The sequence below is a fragment of the Clarias gariepinus genome, chromosome 3 (assembly GCF_024256425.1).
Source record: "Clarias gariepinus isolate MV-2021 ecotype Netherlands chromosome 3, CGAR_prim_01v2, whole genome shotgun sequence".
In the NCBI taxonomy this organism is placed as follows: domain Eukaryota; kingdom Metazoa; phylum Chordata; class Actinopteri; order Siluriformes; family Clariidae; genus Clarias; species Clarias gariepinus.
The window spans coordinates 41,655,311-41,673,087 of NC_071102.1; the positions used below are offsets into that span (position 1 = coordinate 41,655,311).

At 38.2% G+C, this 17,777-nt stretch overlaps 2 protein-coding genes across 2 annotated transcripts in view; one reads left to right on the forward strand and one right to left on the reverse strand.

Annotated features, from left to right (window-relative positions):
- LOC128518710 (sialoadhesin-like) overlaps positions 1 to 17,777 on the forward strand; it is a 1,187,000-nt gene that overhangs the window by 254,793 nt on the left and 914,430 nt on the right. The gene's annotated exons all lie outside the window — the stretch shown is intronic.
- Positions 568 to 16,271, reverse strand: capn8 (calpain 8). The gene is made up of 21 exons (XM_053491682.1): positions 15,974 to 16,271; positions 15,057 to 15,126; positions 13,644 to 13,762; positions 12,960 to 13,093; positions 9,337 to 9,505; positions 7,513 to 7,596; positions 6,272 to 6,357; positions 6,106 to 6,180; positions 5,772 to 5,932; positions 5,474 to 5,643; positions 5,287 to 5,298; positions 4,860 to 5,071; positions 4,199 to 4,235; positions 4,042 to 4,107; positions 3,876 to 3,933; positions 3,717 to 3,781; positions 3,511 to 3,579; positions 2,408 to 2,486; positions 1,962 to 2,078; positions 1,695 to 1,753; positions 568 to 1,188 (listed from the first exon to the last, which is right to left on the reverse strand). Exons 1-21 carry the CDS (start codon positions 16,208 to 16,210, stop codon positions 1,165 to 1,167), a joined length of 2,103 nt encoding a protein of 700 aa, XP_053347657.1. The 5' UTR covers positions 16,211 to 16,271; the 3' UTR covers positions 568 to 1,164.

Below are 17,777 nucleotides of genomic sequence, written 5' to 3' on the forward strand. Positions count from 1 at the left end.
TGCCTTTCTTAAAACATTACACCATTCAAATGTTCTACTAAGAGTGATAATAATTTTCCATCATAGTATTGATATTATCAATAATGCAATCATGCATGCTTAAATAACTACAAATATAACTGGAGGTTGATTTATTTATTGTGGCAAAACTGTGGGAGGTGGAGTTATAGTTTCATTTAAAAAAAAATCACAATTACATAACCAAAACTATTTGGACTTAATATTTAGCATCTGTAATTGTTTACACCCTTGTGACTAAAAATATTCTCCATCAGTTTGCAATATTTCTCATTTCATTAAAAAAAAACTTGCTCATACTCTATGTAATATATGATAAGACATAATTATTTATTTAATTCTTGCTAATTACAAATAAAAAAAATAGAAATCAGTAGAATTGTAGATAGGTACAACACAGTTTAACAACACAGTACTTGTTCTTATTGAGTGTGTTAAGTGACTTTGCTTAGGTGTGATCCACAGAAAGTAAATTACTGTTTTCGTTTGGACCAGCAATACTGTATGTTTTTAAGACTTCTTCTGGGATTAAACACACGACCAAACATACTTACTTTGCAAACTTTATTTTCAACTTCATCCAAATCCTCCCTAAATGTTGTTGGAAACGCCTAATATTTATTAACATACTGTATTATGTACCAATTGAACACATGCTTATCATTGTATCATAAATCTATAATATCAAACAGTAGAAATAATTAACCTATTAATAAAGCAGGGTGTGATTGAGAAGCTTTAGATGAGGTTCCGGGTTTAGTCAGCAAACGATTAGAATTCATTACTGTTACTCACGAATATACTGTAGTGATTACACCATTAAGATGCAACTGCACCATGCACAGAAACACACACACAAATCTTTGTAAGCCATTGTTTCAAAACAAAACAATTAGTGTATTAACCATGGGGAAGCACCAAAAGATCAGTCTCATACTGAGCTACAGGGTCCAATTAACATTTATTATTGCATTGCATGATGTATTTTCATCTGTCTAAAGAAATACCAATTCATATTATATAACTGGATCGATTACGAAATAAGGTACGATTTTCACTCTTTTGCTTTGATTGAAGACAATCAGCGTGGGATAAACTGGTTCTGTAGACTCCTCAGTACATCACAGGACATAGATCAGTGGGGTTTTAGCTTAGGGCCAAGCATAGCCACTAAAAACACAAACACAGATTATATGAAAATATTAAATATTATATGAGGAATAAATCAGGACAGGACAACAACTCACTGACACTCATTCATTTTCTATACCACCTTATCCTGTATACAGGGTCATGGGGGCCTGGAGCTTATCCCAAGAGTCTTGGGGCCCAAGGAAATGGCAGGGTGCCAATCCATCACAAGGCACACACACTCATTCATATTTACTATGGGCAATTTGGGAATGCCAATTCGTCTAATATGCATGTCTTTGGACTGTGGGAGGAAACCCACCAAGCATTAGGAAATACTGTGCCACAATACTGTGACCACGATATTGATCGTAGTTGAGGGACTATGTTAAGTGTTAGGTTTCACATCAAATTATGTTTTTGAATCCACACCTATTTCAGGTTTAAAACTAAATACAGATACTTACAGTATACTGCTTGCACCCCTAAAACAGTGGGATAATTTTTAGTGTTACACATGACCATAAATAAATAAACATGTTTACCTCTAGAATATCCAACTCTATCTTCCCAGTATTGTTCTTGTCAAACTTTTTGAACATATCTGGAAAAAAAAAATATATATATATATATATATATATATTACCATAGGAGTGTTTGACAAACATTACAGCACTGCCCAGGTAGCTGGATGACTGTGTAGATGTTTTATTAACAATATTAATATTAATTAGATATTTGTTGTCGTTGTTAGAATGTGAGTTGGCAACCAAATTAGTCAGTGATTAAACAGTGATGTTTGATTCACTCACTGAAAAGCATCTCCAGACGGATTACACAGCCCACGAAGGCATCAAAGTCGATGGCGCTTTGCTGATCAGCGTAGCGCATGACAATCACCTCTAGGACATGCGTGTTCAACTGAAAGCCTACGAGAATCATTTTCAAGTTTATTAAAAATTATTATTATTTATCATGATAATATTGATTATAGACATCAATTCAGTTAGAGTTCATGAAAACTGTTTTTTTTTGTGATAATACATACTGTATTAGTGTTAGTTGTATAATATGAAACTAAGTATGCGTAAGATTCTAGATTTTACATTCAGGCATTTTTATTTTGTTACACATCTGAGCAGTTGAGGGCCTTGCTCAAGGGCCCGACAGTTGTGGGGTTTGAACCTGGTATCTTCCGAACCGTAGTCCAATGCCTTAACCACTGAGCTAACCCTGGCCCCAGATGAACAATAATTACCTGCTTTGCTAAGAGCATCTCTCATTTCGTGGGAGCTCATGGTGCCGGAGTTGTCTGTGTCATGGTTTTTGAAGATCTCCTGTTAAAGTAATGAGAAATTTAAAGTGCAGACATTTGGGTTGTTGAGAAGAAAATTAGTTTTTCTTTTCACTTTACACTTTACTGCTTTTACAGTACTGTGTAAAAGTCTTGAACCCTCTCATTTTGCTTTCAAAAAGCCAAACGTTCTGCTATTTTTTTATGTAGGATTTAGCAATAGTTGTGGAAGGGAGTGGTGGCTCAGGTGGCTAAGACTCTAGGTTGATGATTTCAGGATCTGATGATCTGGGATCGAGCCCCGCCATGTGTGAGTTGCCTCACCCCATACTACACAGCCACTACATGCAGTCCCAAGCCTGTTAAGAAGAATGGGAGGGTTGTGTCACGAAAGGCATCTGGCGTAATACCTGTACTAAGTTATCTGTGGATCAGATGATCCGCTGTGGCAAGCCCTTGATGGCAGCAGATAGAAAGTCATCCAGACTTCCTCTCATTTCTTCTATTTTAAGTCCAGTTCCTATAACTGAGCAGTTCAGAGGAATGTTTTTGTTTGTCAAGAAAACAAAAAAACTAAATACAGTGACCTATGAATTAAATTTAATGCATGAACCAGATGATCAGGGTGGTGATTACTATACTTCTGATGCTGAATACTGAGTGAATGGAACTGACAGGAGAGTAAATGAGGTCACTGCTGATGTTGTTACATAAACAACCAGTTTTTTAATTGCATGATTTGTATCTTTGTATCTTGTTACAATAAAACATTTGTTCTCATTTCTTTAATTTAAACATCATTTAATTGAATTTAATATTAAGAAAATGGAAGGGGGTCAATACTTTTCCACAGTACTGTACCTAGAGTGCGAATGGTTTATTTGTTAAATTCCTTACTTACAGTATAACTTACAAACTTCCTACAAGATTTGTAGGAAGAGCAATTTTTGAAATGATTTTTTTACCCTTTAACTGACAGACGTTATGATTCTGTTTAGTTGTAGGTAGATCTTGAGCTAGCAACAATATTTATTTCGGAAAAAGTAAAAGAATCTTGTTTAATGTACCAAATATGTCTGTAGCTTCATCCACAGTGTGTGAAACTCCATCAGCCCAAGTTTCCCACTGCCGTCTTTCTGAGTCCTGTCAAGGCTAACACTTGAAGTTAATAAAGTAGATGCTGCCTGGCAGCTTAACAGTGTTGCACTCAACCTTCTGGCCCAAACAATAATAGGTCCGAACACCAGACCAACCTCTATTAAAAAAAGGATACATCCAGGAGGCTGACAATGTGGCGGCAGGTCTCCAGGCTGAATCCGTCCGTCTTCAGGTCTGTTCCTAAGTAAAATAATGACAAAGAAAATAAAAGTACAATATACAATATGCAATAAAAAGAAACAATATGGATGCAAGAGAAGAAATAAAATCTTACTCTGAGACACAATTCTGTCTAGAATCTTCTGTAGCTCTAATGCTGAAATTTCAGAATCCTGAAGAAGAGATGACAGAAGAGGCGACATAATTAATGTTGTCTAGGAAGTATAACATTACATTACATTATTACATTAGCTATGCAAGAATTTGACTTGTTGACATACACTTCCAGCAAGCTGCTTAAAGAGATGTTGGAAATGTGGGTCCACATCTTTTTTAGAGATCTTCTCCTATCAGACAGATTGTGATTAGGGCAGATGTTATCAGTTGTGTTTTTGTTTTTTTTGTTTTTTTTAAGTGTGATTTAGATGGCATCTTTACCTCTTTAATATTGGCGTTGATGTCTGTCTCCATTGGGCTGGAAGCAGAGGATGGAATTAATCAGCAAATATACAGTAGTATAACATTAGGGTTTTTTTTGTTGTTTTTTTAAACATACACAAAAGAAGCATTAGATATAATTATTACGAGGAGCATTCAAGTTTAACAAGGACTTTTTTGTGAATGAAGCCATAAAACCAATTGACATTTGAAGATAGCAGACTTCAAGCACAATAGAGCGATGAGACTCTTAAACAACCATAAAAAAACATTTGAATGGTGCAAATGTTTTTTTTTTTTTAAAAAGCTGTATGTCTGTGAATGACAATGCCGGCAAAGTGACTTGGAGCCCACTGCAGTCATTTCAGTGAGTTCCTGAGCATCTCACATTAAGCAGGCAGTCCAATTATGTCTCTTGCATACTGAGAAAACTTTCTACCTTGATGGTATCCAAACACCCCTCTTCGTACACATGGCTTCCTATCTGTATGAACAGGCAGCACAAAAAAAGCAATACAAGGAACTTTCCCCATGTAAATTTGGCCAACTTTTGGGTCAAATCTCAAACTTGAATGCAGCCCTTTGTATCTTTAATTTAAAGCATATATTGTACCCTATGGTATTTTTACTTGATTATATTGTACAGGTACAGCAATCATACCCGGCGGTGGCCTGTTTCTCAGCAAAAACGCGAAGTATGAAGGAGCCTTTGCGGTGTGGCTCGAACGTAGAGGGAATAATGACGTATTCGCCAGGTGGCAGTTTAAACCGGCTGCACACCTCACGCAGGTTTATGAAGGTATTGCTCGAGGCCACAGCTCTCTGACGCAACAAGACATCTGGCCCGAGGTGAATGTTATTTTGACCTTTATACTGCAGGACAAATACATACAAAACAGCAATGAAATGAGTTTTTCCAATTTGGTTATCACAAAGAAGAAATCAATTTGAAATTGTAACAGTTTTGAAAAACAAAATGTTCTGCATTTCAAATAGTGAATGTTATGAAAAGTATTACATATTGTTCATTGTTATCTTTTAACACCTAACACTTGATGTCTAGCGAAAATGCATCATCCCATACACACCTCATCAGGAACCTGAAACACAAATAAGAAAAGAAAGAATAGTAGAAAGAAAATATTTGTAAATAATCTTTTTTTATTATTATTGTTGTGACTTAGAGCAATGAAATGAAAACTGCGCCTTCTTCTAACTTCTGCTAGATTGTAGTATTCTTGCAACTTTTTGCTTAGGTTAGGCTGTAGGCTGTACCTTGTAGATAGCAAAACCGATGGTGTTGAGGTCTCGCCCAAACTGCCTTTCTTGGCGCATATCTTTCTGCATCAGGCCGACCAGAAATGAGCAGCCGTCTATTCCATCATGGGGATCATCATCCATCTCATCCAGCTTTATCACATACTGGGGGTTTGAACAAAAAGTGGCTAGACAGAACACAATTTCAGATAATAAGAATAGTCACCAATAGAGACTGTATAGGCTGAAGTATTTTTTTTTATGCAAAGCTGAATAACTCAAAGCAAGCAGCCTGTATACAAAATGTTGACTGAACCTGGGTTGTTTCTGCAGCCACCAGCAGTACAGCCAAACTTCCAAGTGCCCTCAAATTGATAATAGCTCCAACGAGCGACTCCTTCGCTCGTCAGGGTATCAGGAGTCAGGTTACATATCTCCAACTTTGAGTAATTCTGCACAAAATCGGAATAGGCCATCCTGAAAGAAGAACATAAGAGTGTATGCGAGTAAGAGAGTGTCTATCATAAAATGTTGACTTATCTGTTTAATAAAAAACAGAAGGAAAATGAGGGACATGGTAACAAGAAAATGATGAACAGGAAGAAAAGGAGGAAGTGAGGGAGGAAAAACTGACAATTACAAATTCGTACCAGAACTCTCCATCATCTGCTGAGTAATCAAGTTTGGCCTTCTCTTCTGGTTTCACTCGGTCCCACTCCTTAGAGCTGAGAAAAATAACGTCAAGAGATTTTCATCAGTTTTTACAACTTGGCATGGTTGATTAATGGATGATCCAACCTGCATAATCAAACATACTCATCACTCCAAGCGCCTGTCCATTCAACTTGACCCCATGGATTTCTTAGCCGTACAAGCTGAACTGGGCTTCCATTCACATGAACCTAGGAACATTGCACAAGGGCTGTATTCAGAGTCATTGCTGTTTCAATATTTACTCTGGGAAAGTTCTCTGTATTCAGAGTCAGGTTACATGCATGCTTAAGTTGATTTTCTGGGTGGCCCATTTAGATGATAAAAATCACCTATGTGTATTTGCACTGAAATCAACAATTAATATTGAGAGTTTAGTATATTGTCTATATGTATAGTGGTGCATGAATCATCCTAGTTGAAATTTTCCCTGTATCACTGCAAGCTTGTCATAATTTAACAATATGGTGTAGATTCTTGTGATTCACAAATTATAAACCTTATTTTCTTTAAAACAATTTTAAACAATAAACTAAAAAAATTAGTACAAGTATTGGGCATAGGGAATGCCATGATATTGCAGCCCAAACCATCACTGATCCACCCCCATGCTTCACTCTGGGCATGCAACAGTCTGGGTGGTACGCTTCTTTGGGGCTTCTCCACAACATAACTCTCCCGGATGTGGAAAAGAAAGTGAAGATGGACTCATCAAAAAACAATAAATGTTTCACATTGTCCACAGCCCAAGATTTTCGCTGCTTGCACCATTGAAACCGACGTTTGGCATTGGCACGATTGACCAAAGGTTTGGCTATAGCAGCCCAGCCATGTACATTGACGCTGTGGAGCTCTCGACAAACAGTTTTGGTGAAAACAGGAGAGTTAAGGTGCACATTTAATTCTGCAGTGAGCTGGGCAGCTGTGGTTAAATTTTTTTTGGATATAATCCGGGTTAGCATCCCGTGCTAGATGCCTTTCAGACAATTTCCTCTTGTGTCCACAGTTACTCCTGTTGGATGTGGTTCGTCCTTCTTGGTGGTACAGAATGCTGTCATTACCCTGGATACCGTGGCTCTTGATACATCACAAAGACTTGCTGTCTTGGTCACAGATGCGCCAGCAAGACGCGAACCAACCATTTTTACGCAAAACTGGGCTATTACTCTGCTAATAAAACCTTCACACTTTGCTCTAACTGGTGGAATGTGTAATCAATAAAGATTGGCCACCAGGCTGGTCAAATTTATGAAACCTCCAACACTAAATTGGCCAGTGTTTCAGTTTCATTGTCCAACCCTTGTACTGTATGTGGTGGATTAGAATGAGAGAAAGGGGGGCCTTACCACTTCTGCTCCTGTGACAGAGTAAGCGTGCCCCTTTACCAGCTTCTGTCTGGTCACTGCTTCTGTCTCTAATGCACTGGTGATCTGTTCAGGAATAGAACACATACATATTTCTTCACTCTACACTGTTTAATTTTTTGCCACACTTTATTTATGTTTTAGTCCACAACACTACAAGTGGCTAAATGCATGTTTATTTTGAAGCACAGTTCTAACAAGTCAACCTTAATAAGCAAAAATGAATGCACTTTTGTATTTTCAATAATTCATTCATTCATCTTCTACACTGCTTTATCCTGTATCCAGGGTTGGGGCCAGGAGCCTGTCCGGGAGACTTTGGGCACAAGGCAGGGGACACCCTGGACAGGGTGCCAATCCATCACAGGCTACACACAAGCCCACATGCATACACTCGCACACTACGGGCAATCTGCCTATCTAATTTCCATGTCTTTGGACTGTGGGAGGAAATTGGAGTATGCAGAGGAAGCCCACCAAGCACAGGGAGAACTAGATGCGAGTCAGGAAGGCTAAACACTGTGCTGCCACACTAATGTCAATATTTATTATTAATGAACATTGTCAAACTCCAGTGAAAACAAACCTTGTTTATTCTATACTGCATGTTCTCAAGTGAAGTTTGATTTGGTGTTCCACAGGGTTTGGTTTTGGCCCACTGCTATTTTTTCTTTACATGCTTTCTCTGGGCAATATAATTTATTATGTGCAGTAAAGGACCTTGGTGTGATTATAGATTCCAATCTTTCATTTAAACCTGTATGTAGATAATATTAACAGGATAGCATGCTTTTATCTCAGAAATGTTGCCAAAATGGGAAATATATTGTCACTAAATGATGCAGTTGGATTATGTTACACCTTACTGTCTGATTGTTCATCTAAGTGCATAAACAAACAATTTACTAGACGATATGAGTACTAGACGATATAAGCACATCACCTTTATCTTACTGTATTCACACTGCATTGGCTCCCGGTAAAATTTAGCGTTGATTTACTTACGATCTGCAAAACCTATTTCGATCAAAGGTGCAGGCTGCTTGTCAGTACCACATATTAAGAAAACTACAGCAGAGGGTAGAGCTTCTTTTTACCTAGCCCCAGAGTTAAGGAATAGCCTTCCAATTAATGCTTGAGACTTAGACACAGTCACACTGTTTAAGTCTAGGCTGAAAACCTGTTAATTTAGCCAAGCATTTGTAAATAGATTTGCCTTAGGAACAGGTGCAGATCTGGGGGACTCAAGAGTATTATAGTTGGACGTTACAGATATAGTAACTGGTATGTTTAAATGCTGTCTTACCTTCTTTCATTGGTCACTCGGGTTTGTTGATGATAGAGTGACTGGTTGCTTTACATTCCAAGGAGCCACAACAAACTTGCCATCATTGCCCTTGGTTTACCGTACATATTTTCTTACAAATATTTCCTACACATTTCCATAACTTTTTTTTTGCATTCTATAGTAAAGCTGCTTTGTGACAATGATCATTGTTAAAAGCGCTATACAAATAAAATTTTATTGAATTTAATGAAATGTTTTCATGAAAATTATTTAAGTTAGTGGTCAAAATGGCATTTCATTAAATGTCTAATAGACAATCAAATAAACTGCACACATTTGATGTGGCCTAAACATTGAAACTATATTATATTTTAAACATTACATTATACTAGATTAATCTTATTGGCTTTGTAATGAAATATCTGTAGCCCTAAATAATCTGTGTTGACACATTTGCCATGAATGGTCATGTCCTTGTCATATAATTTTGTGAAAATAATGACTTTTTTTCCCCTCACATCTATAGAGCAGCCGAGCAGAGATCCACGATCCAGCGCCTTCCTGATGATATTGAACAGAGTTGGTGGGGGTCTTAACAGGTCGTAGCTCTCTGAAATCCCACCAGTAAAATCCTCAAAGCCCTCAGTGGTGGAGCCTCCGGAAAGAGCTTCATAAGAAGTGTTCACTCTGAAAAGAAAAACAGAACTTCTACAAAAACAGAATAAAGGTGATATATTTCTTCTGAAGCCCTGAATAAGCTGAATAAACACACTGTTTGTTTGACCAGATTTTAAATAGCAATTACTTATTTAACTTGAAGTATTCTCTTATTTATTTATCCATTGTACTTCTTCCAAGAAAATATTAAATCTGTTGGGAGAGCACACATCAGAGAAGATAGTGAGAAAATGTCTATTTCATTTGTGTGAGCATTTCACTCTGACTTGGGGTCAAAAAATAAATTACAGTAAAACAGACTAATTCTCATGTCAAAGAAAGAAACAACATTTATATACAAATATAAACATAAAAATACTTATTTGTTTCATATTGATAACATATATGAACTGCTTTTGATTCTTGATAATAACATGTAAAGAAGTGCAACCTTTGCAGTCATGCTGCATGTAATCCTTAAATATTATAAGTATGTCATTAGAATGGATGGTTAGGCCTAAGTGAAGGTGTGCCAGCGAGATTTGCTACAGCAGTAATATAGTATAATTTAGTACTGCCCAAGTCCACTAATCACTCATGACATTAAAACCATTACATTACATTCAAGATATTATGCCCAGTATTGTGTAGGTTGCCTCTGGCCTCTTAGGACATGACTCCACAAGACCTTTGGTGGTGTACTGTGGTGTTGGACATTTGTCTGGTACTGTACATCCCATGGATGTTGATCAAATTGGGACTGGGGGAATCTGAAGACTGGATCAACAACCCTGAAGTCCCATACACGACAGTCTGTGATACACTGGGTGTTCTCGTTCTGTTTCTATCATGTCCAGCATTAACTTTTATCAGCAATGTGCTAAATATCTGGTTTTTATAAGATCGGACCGGACAGGCTGGCCTTTAGTTCATACAGACATGGAGCATTGGGTGCCCATGATCTTATCACTAGTTTACTGCTACAACTTTACAAATATATTGACTCTTCACACCTTGTGCACACACTTGCGGACACTCAACAACCATGGGTTCCTGTAAGCAGCTGTGTAAGAACACAACACATTCTGGGCATGAAAGTTATTGATGCCCACAATGCAGGAAAAGGCTACAAGAAGATAGCAAAGCGTTGTCAGCTTGCAGTTTCCACAGTGAGAAATGTAATTAAGATGAACCATATGGCAGTTCAGAGGAACTGTGGACGTCAAGATGAGATCTGGAAGACCAAGAAAACTCCCGGAGAGAACTGCTCACTTGCTGGTCAGAAAGACAAATCAAAACCCCCATTTGACTCCAGAAAACCTGCAGGAAGATTCAGCAGACTTGGGAGTGGTGGTGCACCATTCCTGTGCAGCGATCTACCTGCGGCCCCATCATAAAATCAGAAGGATGCAACAGAACATCTACAGAAGCGTGATGCATTTTGGAAACAAGTGCTATGGACTGAAGTTAAAATATGGCCACAATCAGCAAAGACATGTTTGGAGAAAAAAAGGAGTGGCATTTCATGAAAAGAACACCTTGCCAACTATTAAGCATGGGGGTGGATCTGTCATGCTTTGGGGTTGTGTTGCAGCCAGTGGCACAGGAAACATTGCATGAGAGGAGGGAAGAATGGATTCCAACTAAATACCAGCAAATTTTGGAAGCAAACTTCACACACCATCTGTAAAAAAGCTAAATCTAAAAAGAAGATGGCTTCTACAACAGGACAACGATCCTTAACATAGCTCGAAATCCATTATCGAACACCTCAAGAAATGCAAACTGAATGGCCATTACAGTCCCCTGATTTAAACATCATTAAAAATTTGTGGGTAGATCTTAAAAAAACTGTGCATGCAAGACGACCAAAGAATATTACAGAACTAGAAGCCTTTTGCAAGAAGAAAATCCGAAGTACAAAAATTGAGAAACTTTTAGCTGGCTATAAAAAGACGTTTGCAAGCTGTCATGTTTGCTGCATTTGCTGACATACCCTTCCCCATTCTCATGGCACCGGACAGCTGAGAAACAGTTTGTTTAATTGGACCACTATTCAACTGAAATATTTGCAACTCCAGCCAAACAGATCTCATTCGGAGGATTTTATGTGGTAATTTTAAGACCTGTTTTTCCACACATGTGCATTCAGCCTTGCCCCAGCCTGGGCATCTGCAATTTCAACTCACCATTGCTTCAGGCTGTGTGCACACTACTGCTGACACCTGACTTTATGATTATGAAAGGGCTGCCAGATTGTAAACATTCAGCTGAAAATTCTGAAGCACTATGTGCACTATGTACTTTGTGCACTAATGCAAATAATGTGGCTCACACGGCACACTAGTTAGGCTGAATGCCAACAATATGTGAAGGAGTCAAATGACTCTTTCTAATCTGAGCACTGCCACAGGCAAATCAGGACATTTGTTTGGCTTCAACTGTGGCTGCTGGAAATGTCCATCCAATAGCCAATGGTCCAGATAAGGAGCTACCCAGGCAAGTTATAGCCTTTGCTGGATGTCTAGGGTGATTCGCTTATACTTGTTGAAGACTCTAAATGCTGAAACTGCATAAATTAATGAATATGTTTATGTATTCTTCGATCTATAGTGCTGGAGTGAACTTGATGTTTTTTATTCAAAAATGATCATGAATCGAACCCAGCAATAGATTGCCCTGTATAGTTTTGTGCAGGACAGCCATTTGGTGTGTATCATGTTGGACAGAGCATTGCAGGTGCCAGTGGTCAACAATGAATTGTAATCAGCGGTGTATTTTGAAATTATGCTGGTGATGCTTGTCCAGTTTTTATTACTCTAAAGCATAGGCATGACCTGATCAAAGCTCTACCTTATTGTTGGAGTTTATATTGGAATAGCAAAGTAGCTACACAGTATCCTGCAGGATGCTTTACAGGAGTATTGCATTGTCTGGAAATGTTCTGTTGAGGTATTACCAAGTCTTTGGAGTTTTTGTACAGACATTTGAGCAAACAATTTAACAGAATACTACAAAATACTAACATAACAGACTAGGAAGGGCAAGGGGTACGGTGAGTACCAGGTAATAGGCTTGTCACAATGGTGTTTAAGCAAGCAAACTTGCATTGTCATTTACGTTTCATGTTACCGCTGTTTGGCTCGTGCCTGCTACCAATAAAGACAACCACTTTAATAGGAATGATAAGCCACACATCAATAAAAGAAATTTAATGTAAATGTTAAAAAAGCATTATTGACAGCCTACAGTATGAGAATGCCGTGTGTAGTGCTGAAGCCTGTGAAGCCTCCCCACATGCTGATGCACAGCAAGGCAAGACAGCAAATAGTATTTCACTAGTTCTCGCAGTAAGGAACTAGGATCTGGAAACTAAAGGAAGTTAAACGCAGGTGAACACTGTGTGTATTTTGGGCTGTGGCTGGATTTAGTAAGCAATGTTTGCAAACTATGACTCAGGCATCAATATTACGTGCACACTTACTTAGCGTAGGCTTTCTCCAGCAACGCGCTCCAGAACTCATTCCCTTCGGCTGAGTGAACAAACAGCAGCTCCCCGTTTTTTGTGGGCAGCCGGTCATCAATGACAACATCCACCCACTCACCATAATGCCAAAGCTGTGGATAGAGAGGTGTAACCAACTTTATCTAGGGCTGGACCTTAATCAATTGTGGCTACTATTAAAATAATCATTAACTCATCTGGTGGTAATTAATTTTCCAGATAAATTATAAATGTTATCAAACAAATAAGAAGAATGTTGGGAGTTTAAAACTAGATAAGGTTAAATAGGTGAAGAGTCTTAAATGTGCCAGATGCAATGCGTAGCAGTCTTGGGATTTGAACCCATAACCTGCAAGTCGCAGACTTGCAGGTTATGGGTTCAAATCCCAAGACTGCTACTGATCCCAATTTACAATATTAAGGTCATAATAATAATATTCATACATTTATGAGGTTTTATTTTGTGTAGACATCTTACAGGTCTACATAATTATTAGCTCTCTAGTAAGCTTCTGCAACTCGGGTTATTACTGTATAACCTGCTGGCTAGCATAATTGTGTATGTAAAATAAAAACCATAAAAATATGTCCAGGAAAACAATCATTTTAAAGACTTATTAATCCTTATTACACTATTAAACAGCAAAGAATTTTTTATCCCACCTGAAAGTGAAAGACGCCAGCGTACTTGTCAGTGAAACTCTGGTCACTAGGAACCACCCGTGCCAAAATATCGGCATCAAGGGTCAATGAGGCGATAGCTGCTAGGAGCCAACAGTCACCTAAAGAGGTCAGAAGATCATATAATTGGGTAAAATTAATTCTAATTCAACACCGGCACTACTTTACCTCTGTAGGGTGTTTTTTCTGCATGTCCAGGGCACATTTTAAAATACAATGCATCCTATACCTGACAATATGAATGTAGAAAAGCTGTTAAAATGATTTAGTTTACACTTTTGGACCTGTAGGAATTATCACACCATTATTTACATTGCATGCATTCCAGGTAAAAGGTATACACTAACACTACTCAATTAGCTAATGCCGAACAGTATGTGTTATTTCATAGTTAATAGGAAAAAGTCATAGAAAAAATACACTGTTTTTCTAGACTGTAAAATCCAAATTTGTGTCCGATACTGTATATCCACCAGAAACTTCCACCAAACAAGGAAAAGATGGCCGCATGGTGGCTGTGGATCTGGAGGGGGATCTATGGGCCAGTGCGCCACTAGGATCACCCCTGGCTGGGTCACCCAGATGAGTGTGTCTAATGATTCGAGACCCAAAACATCCCATTATTCCCAGGTTCATCAATGATGACATGTCCTATTAGCACCAGTAAGAATAATGAATTTGCATTGTATATTAATACAGTATCACATGGAGGTAGTTTCTTGCATACAACATTACATCTCTTTAATGCTAAAGTCGGGCATATTTTATTTCTATCTTTGCTGGAGTGGTTGGGGAGGCATTAGTGTAAATCAGTACTAAGCTCTGCCTGACTGATCAACTGTGTTTTATGACAAAATAAATTTGTTTCTTTTTGCATGACTCCACTTCCATGCATAGTGAATGAGGGCCCATTGAAAGGTTTAATGTGGACTAACACAGTACTTTTATGTTTAGCAAGAGGGTATATAAATATGATTATTTCACAAAGTGTGTTTTTGTGAAATGACTACTTACACAATGACCAAAGAGTCTTGTAGAAATTTGAGGTTAATGGTTCGCGTCGTGGTAACACCCTGATACAAATCCCTTTGTTTTGATGTAATGTGAATATGTTACAACACCAGCCATATGGCATGGCAGTGTGTTGCACCAAAGGCTTAACATTTTTGCATGCTGGTGATCAGCAGGGGAGGCCAGAAATTTAACCCTGCACAATTGCCTGTCTTACATTTGACACCCAAAGAGTAAAAAAAGGTGAATCATGCATGAGCCTTTTGATTGATTACAGTACGTATTACAATCAGGTGTGGTGCTGACACTCAAACAGTCGTGAAACATTTATTAACTCAAGCTCAGGTCCAAGAGTTTCAGTTTTTTTCATGTTTCTCAGCTCACCTAGAGCTCCCTGGCGGATGTCAGTCCTCGTAGCACCATCGCAAATAAATTGGGGGTTTGAGCACAACTCCTTAAAAAAAAATCAGAGAGACAAAAAGCATGGTTAAAACAAAATAATTAGCCATCATTGTTGACTTCTGATGGTGTTTTGTTTACTATAACAGCAGCTTGGATAGTAGTTGCAAAACAAACGACAGGTTTATAATGTGATGATTATTAAAATGCACAGATACTGTTCGATTTTTTTTTACCATTTATAAAAACTGCATTTTTATTTCTTATTATCATGTTTAAGTATAAATCTAAAGAGTTAGATGAAACTAATTTGTTTCGTGAATTTCCCGCAATATTAAGTGGACCAAAAGGGGCGAATGGACAAAAGATTTTTTTTTAGAATTTATTTATTTTTTGTCAGAAAATAACATAACCCTCATAAAATAATAATAATTAATAAATAATTATTTTAACTATAACAGCATACAGTATTTGTATGTTCATGATAACTGCTAGTTTGCCTCCATATTTCATTTCATTTCTCATTGCTGTGTTATTAATAATTAATAGATGTGTGTGTTCTATTATGTCTAAGCAACCTCCAAAGGATGACTATACAATATGGTAGTTTTGTATGCTATGAATACATCATAATTGTATGTAATGTTTTCATATTGGCCAACACAGACCAGTTAACAATGAACACCGTATAGAAAGTAAACAGAGGAAGTAACTGCAGTCTACCATTGTGACCAGGTGGAAATTCAAAGGAACAGCATGCAAACTGCTTTGTATATCAGAATAGGTCACAGCATTTTCTATTCTCCACCAGAAAGGAAAACCAACCATGTTTAATTTCTATAGGCAAAAACACTCCAAAGTTACACATAATTATTTATAATACACGCTGACGGATTTCCTACCGTAGGCCTTTTCCACTCGACTCCAGCAGTCTTGGAGGAATATCGGCCCAGCTCGTTGTACCCTAAAGAGCGGGATTCAGCAGGGAACGTGGGGTCGCAGAAGAGTTTACCACTCTCCAAGCACTCACGTCGTAACTTCTCAAAATCCTGGTTATTGAAAGGAATGGCATTGTCATTGCCTCCCAGTCCTTCCTTTTTGTCCTTCTTTTTGGACAGCACTTGTGCTATGTTGGACATCTTGACACGAGCCTGGTCTCAAGCTTTGGCTAGACAAAAAAAAATGTTGTGAAGAGTGCTTGCTTCAGCGTGCTGCTTGACAGCATTTACGCTCTGAGCTTATAAGGTGTTGAAGGGTGAGGGGTGGATGCTAGGGAAGGGGCGTGGCAGGTCATTGTTTACCTGTCTGCAGGTTGTCTGCCATCTGGTGGGCACACCTGAGTTTCTTTTCTGTGCGCAAGTCTAAAATGAAACAATAGATGAGTGTTCAGTGCTTAAACCTTAAACCAACTGTATTGTATATATGAATAAAAAAACAAACAAACATCAGATATTTGTTTAAATGTTCTGTGGTGGTTCATCTTCTTCATTATTGCATCCATGTAAAACAACCTCAAAGCATGATACTACCACCAGCGTGCTTAACAGCTGCTATGGTGTTCTTGGGGTTGAACATCTCACCTTTCAAAATCTCTCCATCTCACCATCTTTATTAAAAACTGTCCTCCAGGAGGCTTTGTTTGTGTGGCTTTGTGGGAAACTGCTAACTTTAGTCGAGCTTGAATGTGTCTTGGAGTTTTGGGAGTAGGAGTTGCTTTCTTGGATAGCACCCTTTCAGGTCCTGATGATGTAAAACTCCTTTAATTGTAGGTGGTGATACAGGTGCACCAGCAGCTTAAAGTTCATGTCAGTCTTGTGTATTGGTGGTCCAAGGGTTGTTCCTGACCATTCAAACCAGTTTCTTCTCAGCTGACGATACCAGTTTGGGTCTTTTTTCAGTCCTTGGCAAAGTGGCTCAACCTCCAAATGTATTTATGTACAGTCCCAACTGATTTTGGCTCCAGGAGACATTCTTGACTTTTCTACCAAACCCTAAGTCTATTTTTCTCTTTCTCACATCAGCACTGAACTCCTGGAGCATCCAACTTTTTACGTTAGCACAAACAAGCTACCCATTGCAATCCATCCAACAGTCACTTTGAGAGGCCTTGAGCTTGGCCCATAAAATACATTACACTGCCAAAAGTATTCACTGGCCTGCCTTCACATCATATGGACTAGTTCTTAATCCATAGGGTTTAATATGATGTTGGCTCACCCTTTGCAGCTTTAACAGCTTCAACTCCTTTGTGAAGGCTTTCCACAAGGTTTAGGTTTGTGTTTTGTTTTTTTTTACCATTTTTCCAGAAACGCATTTCTGAGTTCAGACACTGATGTTGGACAAGAAGGCCTGGTTCGCAGTCTTCGCTCTAATTTATCCCAGAGGTGTTCTATCAGATGGAGTACAGGCCAGTCAACCTTTATCCACACCAAACTCGCTTATCCATGTCTTTATCCCTGTTATCCATTATCACCCAAATGAGGATGGGTTCCCTGTTGAGCCTGGTTTCTTCCTACTGCTATCTCAAGGAGTTTTTCCTTGACACTGTCGCCGTCATCCAATTCATACGATACAATTCGTCTTACAATTTTTAAAATCTTTTGTGTAACTGTAAACATGGCCCATTATGAACACTAGAGGGAGCCAAAGTCCAAAACCTAGGTTACAAACTAAGTTATTTAAAAAAAAAATAATACAATTAAGTGA